Here is a 19152-nt window from a genome sequence, read left to right on the forward strand (position 1 = left end):
TTATCAATTATTTTAATTGTTGAGTCCTTAACAAATACACATAGGACACTTTTTAACGAGACCGATTAAGTTATATACTCAAACACCTCTTAATTCATGTATACATGATGAGGATGTATAAATGAACGACATGAATAATGGGTAATGGGACATATTCTGAGAAGGAGAGTGGCTGTCATATCCGAAGTTAGGGAAGCCATCTAATTGGATACAAAAAGTTACCAAATGAGAACTTTGGATTTTGGCATGTATAATGTATTTGATAGATTTCCACCAATATTCTCCATCATGAGAACCCAATGATAACATATATATTTATGGGAGTTTGGGTTATCGATCATGATGACTTTCTATAGCTTATAATTTACTTATCATTATGGCATGTATGGAAAGAAATAAGCAAGAAGTGCTTATTAATTATTATCACTAAACCAAGCAGTTAAATTATTAATTAGTTTAGAAGTCTCAGCTCAATTGGTAAATGCCGAAATTACAAGGCCGAACGTCGTGGTCAGGGTTCGAATCGGAAACCTCACAGTTGTGTGTGAGTTTAATTTCAGTGGATTACCACTTCATCTAAGACAAAAAAAATTACTAATTAACATTAACATTAACATATATTTTATACATAGATCTATATAGATGAGATGGGAGGATGACATATTGACATGTGCACTCATGCTAGGGGACCATTTACACATGCCTTCTTTTTTTTGTCTTAAATGTTATTAAGGGAACTTTGTCACAATAAAGAAATAACCTTCCCCACTTATCTCCTTTACATGTAAACAAAATAACCTTTAAAGTAAGAGGTATAAGGAATCCAAAGTATAAAACCCTAAAGCCAAAAATTCTTTTTTTCCCCTCTCAATATAAATGGTAGGGCTTTTTTATATAGAATCAAACTATCTTTTTGCTAACGAATTTTATACTTTTGGTGGCCATAGCTATTGAAAAATGAGACTTTATTTGGTTGTAAAATTAACTATATGCTCGTGGGGTATCCACAAAAAGGTCTTGAGGGATAAAAGGTTTTCAAAAGCAAGAATGATTCTGAGTTTCTCAGACATGGTTTTTTAGATTTTGATGCTGAATACAAGACATAGCACTAAGTATAAGTCCTTGAGGCATTCATTGTCCCCATTGCGCAGAAGATTTATTGAAAAAGAATAAAAGACAGATAATAAAATAAAAGTAACAAAAAGAAAAGTCATTGAAATATTGCAGACAACGAAAATGATGGCGACAGAACTGAAATTTATACGTAAACATGTAAAATGACCCTTTGTATGTATATTATGCATGTCTCTTCAAAATAATTATTAATGTCGTGCTCACAATTCTCAACCATATGATCCATTTTCATTATGGCTAATCAAATTATAGTACACTCATAATTAGCAATGATATATCACATGTAATTTGGATCTAGATCGCTATATATGTTGGGTTTGATTTGGTTTCAAACTTATACATTTATCTTTCAAAAAAAAAAAAAAACTTATACATTTATCTACTCATAGTGTATAACATCTTAGTAGTAAACCCACTTGGGTTGGCCCGGTGGTATTGGTCTGGGTCTTGGGAGTGTGCTCCTCCGCAAGGTCTCAGGTTTGATTCTCTCCGGTGTCAATTTTGGTGGGCTATAACTTCTTCAAAAAAAAAAAAAAAAACATCTTAGGAGTATGGGCTATATTAACGAATTTTATAAATTTCTAAGGACTAATTATTATATTTATATAGTTTAGGAGTTAAATCAGAGAGAACGTTATAGTTTAGACACTTTCAAATAATTATGCTAAATCAGAGAGAACATTATAGTAATTATGCTAAATCAGAGAGAACATTATAGTTATAGTTTAAAGACTAGTTTAGAGACTAAGATATAGTTTAGGAGATTAAATAAGGACTAAATCTTATTTGCACTTAAATATAAAGGAAATAACTAAAAACATAGCCAAAAATATCATACGATTTTCCACTATTACTCACGCAGACGAGAAGGAAAATGAAATTTTTACATTGATTAAGAAGACATCTAACACACAAGTACAAACAAGTGACCTTAAGAATCTCCAGAGTAACTCTTTAAACTTAGAGCCTACAATACTACGTGTGGGTCTTAAAAATACATATACGGATAATTGGGTGTTACACATAAAATGTAAAACCCTAAAAACTAATATTTCTAAAAAAAAATATGTATTGTCACGTCACTTAGTAATTTACTAGCTTATTATTCAAGTTGTCACATATGAAAAAATAAGGCTCGAATCAGGGGCGTAGCCCTTCAAGACCATGTGGTAGCCAAGGCTACCCAAAAAAAAAAATTTCTTGAATGAGTTGGTATGTTTTTATATTTAGCTATCTCAAATAAAAAATATTTAGCTATCCCAAATAAATTTATTTGGTTAAATTAGCATAAATAAGAAAATAAAAAAATTACTACATGATTGATAGATTTATTTGTATTAATTTGACATTTTGGTCTCAACAACAAATATAGAGAAAACTTTTTTAAGAATAAAAATTGTCAAAAATAGTCATAAACAATTACTTATTAATAAAATTGACATTTTGAATTGCTTTGTGTCCAACTTTTCTAAATAGCTATTGTCGATTTTTATTTTCTTTGTTGTTGTAATTAAAAATATTGTGATTTTTTTAACATATTATTTAAGTTTGTGATTAAATTATTATTCAAAAAAAAAAGTTTGTGATTAAATTTGATTTTAGTCACTATAACACTCACGATATTTAAGTTAAGCTCCTAAGATTTTGTTTAATTTTAGTCTTTAATTTGTTGTTATCGAGATTAAATGCATGACTAAAAACATTATTCTTCTTCTTTTGGGTAAAAATTTGAGAGAAAAATTGATTTTTTTTTTGTAGTGACTAAACCTAAAAAGTTATAATTTATTGAACTACAATTATATTTTATCTTTAAATTTAATATGTTGTTTTTAAAAATATTTCATTTTTCTTTAAATTTGGCCCCCGCATAATATTTCTGCTAGCTTCGCCGTTGGCTCGAATTTCATGATGCGAAAAATTTCTGAAATTTTAAAAAATGAAACATTATAGGCCTCTTTGTTATAGATTTAAAAAAATTAGATTCTTCTTTGTATTTTTAAAAATGGATTTTTTGGAAATTTACTCAAAAATGGTAGAAATTATTTCAAAATTATTTGGTATAAGTTAAAAAAGAGATTTTGACATTCACTAACTTAAATATTCATTGTTCGAGATTTTACATAGTAAAAATCACATATTCTTTCAAAATGACATCTTTCAAAAATGATTTTTATGAACAACTATTTGAAATAGATTTTTTTTTTTTTAGAGATTTTTTTCAAAATTTTAGTATCTGAAAAAATTATAACAAAATGATGAAATACTTAGAACGACATTTTAAGAGAAGCTAGTCAAACGAATTTTTCATTTGAAGCTTTCCTTAAAAAAAAAATTGTTAAAAAAATTATAACAAAAAATCTTTAAAAAAATATATTTTAAAAAAAGCTATAATAAACGAACCCATATTTTTAGATTTGAAAATTGAAAAACTAAAATAAAAAATTAATGAAAATAGGGGATAAGGAGTGTATCTAGATCTAAGACTTATTAGTACATGATAAATTCTTAATAGTCATTGTTTTAGAGTTAGTTTTAAGTAGTTTTTAATTTAATTTAAATCATTGTAGATAATTTTTAGAGTTAAAAGTGAAGAAAGTCAAAAGTTTTAGAGATTGTGAATGACTAAGATTAAATTCTTTTAGAGTCAAAAGTGAAGAAAGTCAAAAGTTTTAGAGATTGTGAATGACTAAGATTAAAGTCAAAAGTTGTAGAGCTTGTAAATGACTCAGATTAAATGTAGAAGCATGAAACCAATATAATTTCCTATAAATTTATGCTTATTCTTAATTTTAAATTTGTTAAGAAGTTAGAGGGGGATGGATTCTCTCAAGAGGAATTTTCTCTATTTTTCTCAATTGTAAAATCTTAACCACACATTCAATTTCCTTTTCTCTTTATAATATTATATCATTTTTTTCTCTCATGTTTAATGGTGTAGATGTAACAATTGAGAAAAAAGGAGAAAATTCTACTTGAGAGAATCCATTCTCGAAGTTAGGGGCTATCTTAAGAATTAAATGTTCATTTGCTAAGAGATTAAGATCGAACACACTAGAAATTTGGTAAGAGCGGAGTGTACCAATAAAGTGTTTAATAACAAACTAGTACTTGGACCCGTGCGATGCAAAGGAAGTTAACTATATCATTGACTAATAAATCTGATAACCGAGCATGATATAATAGTTGTCATTGAACATGAGTTGATGTTTCCAAACTATAAATAATAAAAAACTTCGAAATAATTCAGACTTCTTATCATCACATCAGATAAATTGATGATAAAAATGATTTAATATCTCTTGTTCACTCCATTACAATATAACAGATAAAAAAATACAGATAAAAAAAATACAGCGACTAATGTAATTGGCCCTAAAAAGAACAACATACAAATTCATGCATTATAAAGTTGTAAACAATTATCAACATTTTGAAGAGACTCCTCGTATCGATAGTCTTTGCAAATGAGACAACAATGGAAAATTGTTTACGTTGAAATGTGAAAGGAATTTTGGGATCAGATGGAGTAAAAGACAACCTGGGATATAATCTTTGTCTAATACTGCTTCATTATATGACATTTTCCCCAAAAACGTAATTATCAATTTGGGTATTTTTAAGGCGTTTACCATTGCATACTCATGATGGTTGATCAACATTTCTCAACAATATTATTGGAACACCAATCTTGAGATTTAAATCATGGCTCGACAATCATGAAGAATTAATGGTATTAAGATAGAGCTTGAATATCATTAGGACTATTAATATTTCCACCTAGTGTACTTGGGTTATCAACATTTAAGTATGTTTTTGCCTCACCAGGAACAACATTAACCCTGCTTTTGGTCCAAAAAGAGAAATTAAGTTCAATCAAGAAAATAGGCAATTTAGATGCAATTGGTTAAACAAATTATAAAATTGCAATATTAACCTTTTTAAGTACATTATTAACCCTGTTTTTATCTCCCAAAGTTGTTTAAGAGACTTAACAACTTTTATATCCAAGATAGTGGAAAAAATATAAGGAATTTAAGTTCAACCGGGAAAATATGAAATTAAGATTCGGGTGCTCTTTAAGCATTTCAAAAGAAGAAATTATTCCACCAAAAAAGTCAAAATTTCAATTTCCAATGCATTGATTACATTAATTTTCAAAAAAAGTTACCTTTTAAAGGTCTTAAAGAGTGCCCCGAGGGCACTCGTTAACATTTCCCTTAAGATTCAATTGTTTAAAGAAGCAATCAAATTATTTGGTCAATGAAATATTAAAGTGAGCATACTATTGGATAACGCATTACAATTATATTGCTTTTGAGGTTGAAAAAACTTTTTTCTTTTATTAAAAAATCTATTCACTCTGGGACGGGAATGCGGCAGGGATACCCGAATCCGTTAGATATGAGTAGGGTAATAAATAAGTATATGAGAATCGGAGATGAAAACAAAAAAGGTAAAGACCCACCTGCCTCATTACCATGCCTAGATGAGATCGATCCGCAACATTCTTATCGTTTTAATTGCTTGCAATTAGTGCACTTCTGAAATTGTTAGCCGTTCATATCTCACTTGTAATTTTAATATAGGCTAAAGTGCAACTTTGGCCCCCTATCTTTCAAAAAGTTGCGATTTTGGCCCCCTAACTTTGAAAACTACAATTTTGGCCCCCCATGTTTAGGGAAATATGCTCTTTTAACCCCCTAACATAAGGGAAATATGTCTTTTGACCCCTTATCTTTTAAAATGTTGCGATTATGACCCCTTATCTTTTCAAAATGGCCCCTTTTTTTGGACACGTGTCGCCTTCTCAGCAGTTTTCAAAGTTAAGGGATCAAAATTGTAGTTTTCAAAGTTAAGGACCACAATCGCAACTTTTTGAAAGATAAGGGACCAAAGTTGCACTTTAGCCTTTAATACAGTGGATGTAAAATTTTGATTAGATATCCCCTAAAATTGTTAACCGTACATATGTTACTTTTAATTTCAATATAAGAGGATGTAAAATTTTGATTATGTAACCCCTAGATAAAGTAGCTCAATGTAAGCTGAAAATTTAAAGCTTCAAAGGGTTTCTCACTTTCCCATACTTGTTTTTCCTTTCTAGTTGAAAACGTGGGCATTTTGTCGTGTACTTGCATTTTCCTCTCTTTGGATGCTATTAAAAGGATGGAGAAAGAGAAGTGATGGAATGTGCCTAGTAGCAAGTTTCGAGGGGGAGCGTCGAAGCGTGGGTGTCGTGGCACTCTTTATTCAGTTTATTGATATGCTCTGTGAATTGTGATAGATATCTCCATAGTGACACATTGAGTGGAAACAAAAGAGTCTTCTTCATCATCAATACTCTAGCTAGAGAACTACAACCTATTGTATGTTTTTTTTATACAAAGAATCGTTTTATGTAAATCGGTATCTTCTCCGCGCAACTGCACAACTCTTTCAATAAGTTTTAACATTGTTGCATACCTAAAGCTATATTTAAATCCATGATTTTAGTTAACCTAAAACATACCTTTGTCATCTCATCTAAGTGTTTTTAAGTATTTATACAAACAATCTACTATATGTTTTTTTTTGAAGGAAACAATCTACTATATGTTAGTAATTCATAAAAAAAAAAACTATCATATGTTAAAGTTTAATTTTATATATTAATATTGTACGTAGGTTTACAATATGGATAAATCACAACTTAGTATATGTATAACTACATAAGCATTAGAATTAAAGTCAAATATTTTCAATGATGATTATAATTATTTAACATGTAAAAAATATATACATTGATAATGTATATAAGTTAAATCTTATATTTATATGGCATCACGCCCACGACACTTCTACCTCTTCCACATCGAATCGATTACTCAATTAGTTATTTTATTTATATGCTATTGCTATATATATATCATTATCATACATGGAAAACTTTCCTTTCTTGTCCTAGACAATAAAAAAAGGTATACAAAACTTTGTTATAAGCTCATGTGCATAAACTTTTCTATAAGTTCATGTGCGTGAATGAAATAAATGGAAGGGTTAGGTTTCTTGGCAATGACAAAATACGACAACTAAGTTTGGTGTGGGGCTTAATTAATAGTGACAATAATATTTTTTTAGGGTAAAAAGAAAAGTGGTAAATCCTTAGCGGGGGGTCTTGCAAGTATAGTATAGGGCAATGAAAACACAAGAAAAAATAGTCATATTTTACTCAAAATAGTTATTATTATAAATGGCTCATCGTTCCACTTTTATTGACAAAAAACAATAAAATGATAAAAATAAATAATTAAATGAACGCTAAAATTGAAAGAAACATTACACCAAAATACACTTTTTTTGTTTATTTTTTTGACTGAAAAACACAATTTATTTATATAAGGTTAAAATATAGTTTTTTTTTCTTGGTTTCTAATATCTTTTTTTATCGTTGTGGATCATTTTTCCTATTGTTGAAGATTTTTCTTATTTTATTGAGATTTGACTAATTTTTTAATTGAAAATTTAATTAATATCCTAAAAAAAATTATAATATAGTTTAAATAAAAGAGAAATATAGAAGAAAAATAATCAATTCAAAAATATATATTCTCTTTATATATTGTTGTCAATTATGAAGGAAAGAAAGTAGATGTGGAAAAGTACAACGAAAATGCATAGAAGGATTATATTTAGTGAATGTGAAGGTAGATGTGGTTCATCACCCTTTACATTCTCCTTTTTTAATCCAACTAATTTGGATCATCATATGAGATTCCACTTATATTTTCTTAAAATGTAAAATTCAATGAGTATTATAGTAAGATTAGGGACATAACCCTATCATTAGTGATGTTCAAAACCGAATCAATTCAATAGAAAAATCATAAATTGAATTAATCCAACCGATAATTTATTTTACTCAACCGTATGGTTTGGTTCGTTTTGCGGTTTTTTTACCAACCGAACCAAACCAGATTGCAACATAGTAAAAACACTAATTAAACATATGTCACTAAGACCAATATATCATAAAAACTCAATGAAAACTTTTACAAAATGACATATTTTTTCTATTAGTTAAGTTTCTTCTTTGCTTTTTTTTTTATTTCAATTAAATTTTTAGAGAATGGTAAAATATTTTTTTTGAAGAAACTAAGCGAAATATATTAAAGAAACAATCAGTCCCTCAAGCACAAGGTGTGCCGAAGGGAGCTAAAAAATGTTAATTACAAAACATAATGGCTAAAAGCAGCCATAAAACAAAAAACAGACATTACACGACAGTCTGTAAACAACAGAAAGCAAAAACAGACATTACATGACAGTCTGTAAACAACATAAAGGGTTTTGTCTCCAAAAGGGATAGTCAAAAGTGAACCTGATGAAATTTGCTTTCAACCACCAATACGTTTGAAGTTTAACCCTTTCAATAAGAGCATCAAGATGATCAAATTGATTTTGGAAAATCCTCTTGTTGCGATCTTTCCATATAACATATAAGACCGAAATCCAAATAATAGTAAAAGCTGTCTTAGAATTCTTTGAGAATCCACCGAGAGCACAAAACTGATTAGCATGATTCTTTATATTACCATGCAAAACTGTAACAATACCTAGCCAATGTGATATCAAGAGCCATAACCGACCGTAATGATCACAATTAAAAAACAAATGGTCCCTTTCCTCCTCCTTACCACACAAGGCCGCACAAGATACATTGTTAGCCTCAAGGACATTCCTTTTGCGCAAGTTGTCCTTTGTAGCAAGTCTATTCAGAAAAAGACGCCAAACAAAAATGTTAACCTTTAACGGAACCGCCTTAAGCCATAAAAATTGATTAAAATCTTCAGTGATTTTGATGTCCATAGTTGTTAAATAAGAGTAAGCTGAATGCACCGTATAGCTTTGGGTTGAGTGAAGTCTCCACACCCACCTGTCAGACATGTCTACCTGCAAAACAACATTAGCCAACCTCTCCACACACTCCCCCACCAACCCCTCCTCCCACGCAAATAACCTCCACCTCCACGCTCCCCCATCCGTCCCCCACCCTAACAAAAACATCTCCCGCACCGTGGCCTCTTTAGTTTCCAACAAATCAAAAAGTGTAGAAAAAGACACCGCTAACGGTACATCAAGCAGCCACAAATCCTCCCAAAACATGGTGGTACACCCATCACCTACCTTCCTAACATTGTTATCAACCAACCACCTACCATCCGACACCCCCATACGATCGAATTTGGTTTAAGTGATGCCACCAAATCGACCCGACATCCTCACTAAACCGTACCCTCCCTCCAGCCTCCCCGTACTTCGCTCGCAACACCACATTCCACAAACTCCCCCTCTCCTCCAAAATCCTCCACACCCATTTCTCCAATAAACAGATATTAAACTCCCGCATCCTTCTCACCCCCAAACCTCCATTCTCCTTTTTCAAGCAAATAATGTCCCATTTAATCCAAGAAAGTTTCCTAAAATCCTCACCACCACCCCAAAAAAAATTAATAAAAATAGAATCAAGAGTAGAAATAATACCTGAGGGAGCTTTGAAGAAAGAAAGGAAATAAACCGGAATGGACGACAGAACGGACTTTAGCAAAACCAACCGACCACCCAAAGATAAAATTTTGCACTTCCACCCTGATAACCGCCTACGTATCCTATCAACCAACGGATACCAAAAATGAATCTTCTGAGGGTCTCCACCAATGGGCAGCCCTAAATAGAGAAAAGGGATCCGACCATGTTTACAGTGCATTACCACAGCCGCCTCATGTAACCAAGAATCATTAACATGCACACCAAATAACATACTTTTGTGGTAATTAACTTTCAACCCTGAGACAGCTTCGAATAACAAAAGGACTGCCTTCATGGCACGAACATTAGCCCACGATTTGACACCAATTAGTAAAGTGTCATCTGCAAGCTGAAGGTGGGACACCAACACAGGCTCCTGCGCCCCAACACTATAAGGCGTAAACAAACCAGTTGTGATCACCGCGGACATCATCACATTAAGACCTTCCGTAGCTAACAGAAACAAGAACGGGGAAAGAGGATCCCCTTGACGGAGACCTCTCTCAAACTTAAACTCATCAGTCGGACATCCATTAACTAGCACTGATGCCGTTGCCGTTGTAACACATTCCATTATCCAAGAACGCCACAAACGTGGAAAATTCATTTTAACCATAACCTCCTCTAGGTAACCCCAATCAACTGAGTCATATGCTTTCTCAAAATCCACCTTAAACAGAAGTAAATCTTTTTTTACATTTCGCGTCATCAACTAGTTCATTTGCTATCAAAATCCCATCCAGAATTTGTCTTCCCTTGATAAAAGCAGACTGAGAAGCAGACACAACATTTCCCACCACCATTCGCAAACGATTGGCCAACACTTTGGAGAGAATTTTATAAACACTACTAACCAAAGATATCGGACGAAAATCAGCCACCCGTTGAGGATTTTCAACCTTAGGAATCAAAGCTATAAAAGTGGAGTTAAGGCCTTTAGTAAGCTTACCATTATGATAGAATTCCGCAAAAAAATTCAGCAAGTCAACCTTCAAAACTTCCCAAAACTCTTTGAAGAATCCCAAATTAATACCATCTGGGCCGGGGCACTTAAAGCTATCACAATCCCACACAGCTGCTTTAATTTCCTCCATCAGAAAGGGTTTAATGAGATCAGCCCCATCCGTTGCTGACAGAGATTGGAACACCAAACCACCTATGTCTGGCCTCGCCTGCAAGTTCCTCTTAAAGTGATTAGCAAAATGTTGGAATACCGTTTGACGCACAGGTTCCACACCTTCAATATTAACTCCATCAACCAGCAAAGAAATAATAGCATTTGACCTCTTTCTGGAAGACATAAGGCCATGAAAAAATTTAGAATTCGCGTCACCTTCCTTCAACCAGTTAACTCTTGACTTCTGCCACTGCATACTAGTTTGAACTTTCGATAATGCCATAATATCAGCCGAGAGCCTATGAAGCTCTTCTACTTCCGGATCACCCAATGAATTGATCTCCCCAAGAGCATCCAAAACAGCCAAGCGCTCCTTAGCACCATGAATTTTACTATCAATGTTAAGAGTATGATTCAAGTGCCAACTCCGTAAGCTTTCTTTTAATTTTTTAAGTTTTTCTTTCAGAATAAAACCGCTCCAACCTTGCACCTGAATGGACTGCCATTTCTCTTTAACAAAATCCCCATAGCCTAGAATATCCGCCCAACACTTTAGCATCCTAAAAGGTTTAGGCCCCCAATTTTCCTCATCAATAGTTAAAAGAAGAGGACAATGATCTGACAAACTTCTAGGAAGAGCCACTTGGATACAATTAGGAAACAGAGTCACCCAAGATTCTGATAATAAGAAACGATCTAGACGGCTCATGGATACACCATCTCCCCGATACCAGGTAAAATTGCGACCACACAAAGGTAAATCAATGAGAAAGTTACCATCAATGAACTGATTAAAAGGAGCATAGTCAACATAAAAGGAATTTTCTTCTCGACCTCTTCTTTCTTCACTAGACCGAATGGCATTAAAGTCACCAAGAACACACCAAGCAGCTTCACCATGTAACTGAAACAGGTTAGACATCGCGTCCCACAAATCTTGGCGCCCCCGACTATCACAAGGCGCATAAATATTTGCCAAACAAAACACTTCATTATTTTTTATGAACTTCCCTTTAACAATCAAACAATTTGCAATATTCACTGACAACCAGACATCTAACACACTGGGATCCCACATAGTAATAATACCACCAGACGCACCAACTGAAGATTTAAAAGAAAAAGCCATCGGATCAGACCCCCACAAAAAGCGACACAAGAACTCATCTTCCACCTCCAGCTTAGATTCTTGAATACACAACACCGACGACTTCTATCTGACATCAATTTCCGAATATCCCTCCTCTTCTCTGCTGCCCCTAACCCTCTAATATTAATAGATAAAATCTCCATTTCTACCACCCATTCCCCACACCCCTCCACACGGCTCCCACACACCCTAAACCACCCTCACCTTCCTCACCCCCTTCTCCCTCACCTCCCCACCACCTGCTGGCCCTCTAGAAAGAACCTGAAAACTATTACTACAATGAACACCAATAGTCTCACCCACATCTAAAACATCTTCATCCACTGCCTTATCATTCCCATGAAGGATATTCCAATTCTCCCAATCTTTAGAATTTACTGAAGGACCCGAACCTGCTGACAAAGATACCCCATTTTTCTTGCAAGAAGAAGTGTTGGAAGAAGTTTTAGAGTTCTTACCCTTCGCTGATTTCTTTTTAACAATTTTGGATCTTTTCAGAGACCAAATCAAAGCTATCCTGTCAGCTTCAGATAACCTTGCAATTTTTTTCAAGCCAACCAACGATGGAACCACCTTAAACCATTTAGTTGTGGGATTTTTCTTGGTCACTTTGCTCATCCCGTCCTCTCCCATCACTATTTTATTCTCGGCCATAGATTTGGCTGTCGAAGAACCCGAATTTTCCTTAACCTCAAGATGCTCCACCTTTCCTTGAAAAGGCTTAGTGATGTCGACTTCATCCACCTCCTTAACCGCAATAGAATGATTAACCCAATCCTCTTGCATTTGTTGAACAATAGCATCAACCAAAGGTTCATCTTCTTGCATACCAACCGGAGCTGAACAATTTGATTTATTATCATCTTCATATTCCGCTAAACATGCATCGTCAGCAAAACCAAACTCCAAATCTTCAATAAAACGAATAGGGTACACCCTCCCATCAATCATAAAATGAACAACATAATTTAATTCTTTCAATTCGGATGTAGCAATCAAGAAGCGAGCAAAATCCATTTTTTCTTTATTCACAGTAACATCATCTATTTTTAGTAACCTACCTCGAGTTGAGGCCAATTCTAAGAAAAATATATCATTCCAAGAATGTAGAGGAACTCCATAACACTTGACCCAGGCACCCCTCTCATAAGGTACACTAGCATCCTTTGTCCAAGGTCGAAAGTTACAAAGAAAATTACCAATAAAATCCGCCACCGAATTAAATAGTTCCATGGAATCTCCTTCCACACACGGGTGGAGCAAAACATTATCCCCGCTCAAAGATATTAACTTAAAATCCGCAAAACCAGCATCTAAGAAAGATTGTTGGATAACAGAGATACACGTACCATCCTTGATTTTAGCCAAAATACTTTTGTTCGCCCATTCAACATCATCATGGAACGGTAAATATTCTCGAATCACTTCTGGTGCAATGTTACCACACACGGATTCCGTTCCCTCCCCAACAAAAGGTTTCGGCCTATCCTCCTCCTTCACCTCTACAATCTTCATCTTAATGTCTTCCTCCTTCCCAAACTTCACTCCCTTTGTTCCACCACATTCCACATCCCCCACCGTAAATACCCTCTCCCTCTCCCTCTCCAACTCGCTTCGAATGGCAGCCACCTCCACCTTTTCTAAAGCCAACTTCCGACTGTCCCCTCTCTCATCCACTCTCCCTTCCAACTCCCTCGATTTTTTTCCTACCTTATTACCCCTAATATTTTCTCCCTCAACCCTCTTACCACCATTCCGCTCCTCACCACCAACATTAACTCCTTCTACGTCAACAAATCTATCAAACTTAGCCACATTCGCAAACAACCTAAGATCCCAAAAAAATACATTATTGAGAGCTTTTTTCAATTTTTCTACATCACGTACCTTCAAGAATTTGGCAAAACCAAAGCTTTGTCCGCGCACATTACGAAACCGAGAAAGATAAACATCCGAGAGAATACCACACACCTCCAAGCCTTTCTTCAAATCGACAAACAGAAGACGATGAGGAAAATTGGTTATATAGAACACCGCTGATACCTGAATCGCGTTGGTTTTGATACAATATTTGCTCCCCACCATGCGCCTCTGATCAACTTCATCACTAGTATTACGATAATTGCCATGACCTGCCTTATTATCTTGCGCTGCAGCAGTATCAGAGTGCCTATCATTCCTATGCCGAGCCACACCTTCTCTAGAGCATAAAAAAGGACGTCCATAACGATAGGTCAGTGAACTTCCACGGTCTGTTTCATGAAAAATCCTAACCCTAGATGGTCCAACACACATTCTTCCCCTGCTTACAGACCTGTTGCGATAGAAATCTCTTCCATAATAATAATCCTGACGTTCCGGTGAATAATCCAAACCTCCATGTCCGTTGCCCTGCCGCTGTCCGTTCCGTCCGTCCTATTCCGGTCCCAATGCTTTCCTTCTTCTATTTCTCACCCAAGTCCATTCCCCTTGTTCCCACCCCGTTTCTGCCTCCCCGGCATATGGCCCATCCCCCCTTTCGAATGCACCACCAACGAAGGAAAACGACGAGATGGTTGCCGGTAACCTGCTGGTCGCACATTCTCTCTCCTAATCTCTCTCACAGGCATCGCGTTTTTAAAATATAATTAAAAAACATTAGTCTGTTTTAGAGAATGGTAAAATATTAGTCTTATACATTTCTTATAGAATAATAATATTTTTTGTCCACATTTTTAATTTAGACTATGTTGTTGGAAGAAATTGTAATGTTGGATGAAATATAAAACATTGTTGCAAACATTATTGATGGAAATATGGTGTGTTTTAACCTTTCAACTTGATTTTTATGTTGAAAACAAAAAATTACATTGTCTCTAAAAAACCATACCAACCGAATCAATTCAAGCCGCATTGGTTTAGTTCAGATGACTTTTTAAAAGTCAACGGAATCAAACTAATCATATGCTTTTCTATCTCACAGTTAAGATGACCTTTTATACTCAAAACCGAACCAAACCGCAAACATCCCTGCCTCTCATGTTGGTTTCAAATATGAAGGATCTACATCCGAATTTATTTGGTACCATTAGTTTACTTTCCCAAAAGTGTAAAGAAAAGAGACGGTCTATATGTGTGTAAAAAATGGAATATATGTAAATTTTGTCGGAAGAAAAACATGGTATGTACGTAAATGAATTTGATTTCTTGCTGTTAAAAAATCAGTTGTCCAGCAATATAGACTGTTCGATCATATCAATTTAATGATCTGAACTGTGTGACTAGAACAAAATATACTAGTATGTGATGATTAATAACATGACGATCCGTATGTAAATGATGTATGCTACACTTATCTAACTTTATTAGTTTTTTTTAAGGGATAGGTAAAATATTTGTTTGTTCTTTATCATATACTCAAAATTTATGTTAATTGGTTCTTAACTTTTCTTTTATTTTTTTTTCTTTTCCAGAGGCTCTTTTAAAAGATTTTATGTTGGAATTAATTTTATAATTCATCTATACAAATAAATATACTCTATAAAGATTAAAACTATAATCATATCTTAGTGCGGAATAATCATTAACCATACGAGGGAATGAACTATAATCATGTATGAAGAATTAGAAATACCTGAATGTACTATAATCATGTATGAAGAATTAGAAATATCTGAATGAACTTTTGATGATACTAATGATCTCAAATTAATAGAGAGGTGAATGACAAACATTTGTTCGTTTGTGGTTCTTCTTCAACATGAACTCATTATGCCTTAGGCAACACTCTTCAGATGCGGAGAGGAGACAATATGTTGTGTGTCTAGTATATTGGGGACCATAACTTATATATAGAATTGATAATCAATTAAAGTTCTCATTATTTAAAAATGGGTCATCCAAACATCAACTCATGTTGAGTTTATATCAATTAATTATTTATTGAATAGTCTATTAGACATCCAAATTGCCTTATTACTTTATTTGATCACATCAAACCGCTCCAACTGAAATCTCTAGTGAGATCAAACAGAAATTTACAAATTCAATATTTGCATGAATGATACATAATTGACTATAACAAATATAACCTCATAAACTTTATTTAAAGAGATTAGAACACAGTCTATATCGATACCTAAACAAAATATAAAACATGAAAGAAAAGAGTCTCCTACTAATCTAATACATCCTTAATGACAATAATCATATCAAAGAACTTAGATGTCAAGGATTTGATTAGTTGGTAATCTACCATAAAATTTGTCTCTACATGTTATATACTTCAACAAAAAATAATATATAAGACAATAAACTTTACAAAATTAGCTGTTGAAGTATTAAATGACTAATTTGTCACTATACAATCATTTTTTTAGTAAGGATGTCTATTATATACAAACATCTAAAAGTCAAAGTCTAACATACTAATGATCTTCAAACTGTCATATCTTTGATGTGTGAGTTTAATCTCATTAGTTCTTTATAACAATCCTTATGGTTTCCTTGTTTTAAGTATCTTCCAAAGAATCAAATTATATACTCTACTTCCAAATATGTATAATTAAGATCATAAAAAACCATAAACACGTATTTGGTAGATCTAAACACCAAATTAGCCGTATTTTACTACAATGGAGAAAAACCCAATATGTTAAGGGTACGAATTGATGTAACATTGTCCGGGTTAAATGATCAGTTGGACCAAATCAACCATTAGAGACACAAAGACGATGGGCAATGTTGATTATCATCGTCCATTAACCAATTCAAAGGGAAGCGTCCAGTTCACCCAGGTGAAGCTTAGCAACAACGATGATGTAAGTACCATTTTCATGATATTTGATCAGTATAACACTAAAGGACCGATCGAGTTGAACACTTCATTGGTTAGATCTTTCAAATATATTAAAAAAAGTTTGATTTTGTCGAGAACCTACGAAAAAATTAAGACTCTCATGTAGGAACTAGATGTAGAGGTTGGTTGATCCGTGATCTATTATGTCGGGTTTTATTATGTGTTTTTCGTTGTTGAATTGCGTTGTTGTAATTGTTATTTTTAATGTATGTTGTTGAAATTAAATTTACTATGTTCTGAGGCAAACCTCTAGTTTTAACTCAGTTTGGGTATGATTCAGATTATATAAACTGAATTCTTCTCAGAAGATTTGGAATATATAATCCGAACAATCCCAAATGTGGTCTTTGTCATTACAAGGAATGTTTGGACGGTTTATGGTTTGCTTAATGCATTTTTGGCCGGTTTAGACATTCTAAAAGTTTCCTTTGTATGTTGTTACAATCTATGAACGTTTTATGGCTATAACTAGCCTTGCACGCATCAAAATTTTCGTTCATTTTAAAATTTTCTTTCCTAGTTTTTAGTTAGGAGTGGTTCATGATACCTTGGTCACTGCCGACCACTCATACGATCTCTGAAATTGCTTTGCAGTTTTTGCGGGGATCATATGATGGTCAACATAGACCTTTGCTATCAATTCATACACTAATTCTGGGTTTTGGGAGGCTTTAGATTGTACAATCCAAAAATCCACATACAGGAGTTCGAATTATATAATCCGAATAAATGGTATTTTAAAAAGAAAAATAGGACGCACGAGAAACACATATAGTTGAAAAAGTAAGTCCCAATTTTTTTTGAGAGAATAGTATAAAATTAACACGTGACATAGATGATAAAAATATCCACCTCAAAGAAACGATAGAAAATGTCATAGAAAATAATGGAGATATTGTTATTCTTTTGGGCCTATGATATGGTTGCGCCTATGTTTGGGCTAAATATATTCTCATGAAAACTGCCCTTTTCCTTTTCTGTTTTATTCATTTCCACCTCTAAATTCTCCAATTAATTTCAATGTAAGCTAACTATCGCTCGGTACCTGACTTGAGTTAACTTGCGCTGCGTATCAACAGTAGTTAACTGACGCTGACCCCCCCTACGATAATTAACTTGCGCTGCTTTCAGGTATGTTAACAGAACAACAATTCTTGACAGAATTGCTGTTTTTAAAGCACCTAAACATCACATTCATTCTTTGTTTCATTCAATCAAGTACATTCATTCACCACGTTCATTCTTTCATTCATTCAATCATTCACATGTAATAGAAAAATCAATTCCTTCATTCAATCATTTTCAAAATCCATTCTAACTAAAATCAATTCAATTCCAAGATACGCAAAACCAAAATCAATTCAAATGTAATCGAAAATACGCAATTACGTAAATGTCATTAATTTACATCAATATCCAAAATGTCATAAAAAACTAAAATATACAATAAAAAAACAATAATTAAAATAAACATTTTAACGTAAAAATTGAATCGTAAAAATAACAATAATTCAAATAAACATTTTAACATAACAATTGAATTGTAAAAAAAAAAACAATAATTCTTTTTTTTTGTTAAAAAAAAAAACAATAATTCACTTAAACATTTTAACATAGCAATTGAATCGTAAAAGAACAATAATTAAAATAAACATTCTAATATTAGCAATTGAATTGTTAAAAACACTATTTTATATTGATATCGAATCGTTAAAAAAACAATATTTTATATAGCAATTAAATCGTTGAAAAAAGTAACTCCAAAGTCTGCAGGTCACATGTGTACCGAACGACGGCAAAAGCGACAAGTCACTAGGGCCCCCAGGAAACTCCTCCCGACCGGGTGCAACCTCCGGTGCTCAGGCTTAGCCTTACCCTCCTCCTCGTGTTGTGGCTCTTCATAATAAGAGTGCTCGTAGTGCTCCTAAGCAGCGTGGTAGTGAGGGATCTCCTCATACTACTATAGAGTCCACTATCTGGACACACCTGTCAAGGACGTCCCTTCCCCGCGACTCATACGTCCACGCCCCCTTCTAGTAAAAGTGCGCGAAACCTGCCTCTCTGCCCGTGCATTGAAGGTCATGGTCTTCTTACCAAGTCTGTGCCTATTCGGTCTGTCAGACATATCTATACAACAGAAAACAATGAAAAATCAATCAATCTTTCTTTGAGACAATTTATCAAACACATTGAGTTCAACATAAACATTATGAGTTATTTGTGTCTTTTCAATCTCTAAACTACCACATTGGAGGGAAAGTTACTCTAATCAACATCTAAATTACAATCTCTAACTTATTTGATCATTAACATCCAAAAAATCTAACAATTTCATCAACTATACAAACC

The 19152-nt window shown here is 33.6% G+C and overlaps 2 protein-coding genes across 2 annotated transcripts; both read right to left on the minus strand.

Annotated features, from left to right (window-relative positions):
* Positions 1 to 8427: 8427 nt before the first annotated feature.
* On the minus strand, positions 8428 to 8979 carry LOC146921163 (uncharacterized). Its single transcript, XM_085711255.1, has one exon. It carries the CDS (start codon positions 8977 to 8979, stop codon positions 8428 to 8430), a length of 552 nt encoding a protein of 183 aa, XP_085567381.1.
* A 3176-nt stretch (positions 8980 to 12155) lies between these two features.
* Positions 12156 to 18928, minus strand: LOC146921164 (uncharacterized). The gene is made up of 6 exons (XM_085711257.1): positions 18790 to 18928; positions 17849 to 17984; positions 14421 to 14481; positions 14067 to 14363; positions 13512 to 14009; positions 12156 to 13466 (listed from the first exon to the last, which is right to left on the minus strand). Exons 1-6 carry the CDS (start codon positions 18926 to 18928, stop codon positions 12156 to 12158), a joined length of 2442 nt encoding a protein of 813 aa, XP_085567383.1.
* Positions 18929 to 19152: the final 224 nt, after the last annotated feature.

The sequence above is a fragment of the Medicago sativa genome, chromosome 5, assembly GCF_051527215.1.
Source record: "Medicago sativa cultivar Bolivia chromosome 5, Bolivia_mono, whole genome shotgun sequence".
Classification (NCBI taxonomy): Eukaryota; Viridiplantae; Streptophyta; class Magnoliopsida; order Fabales; family Fabaceae; genus Medicago; species Medicago sativa.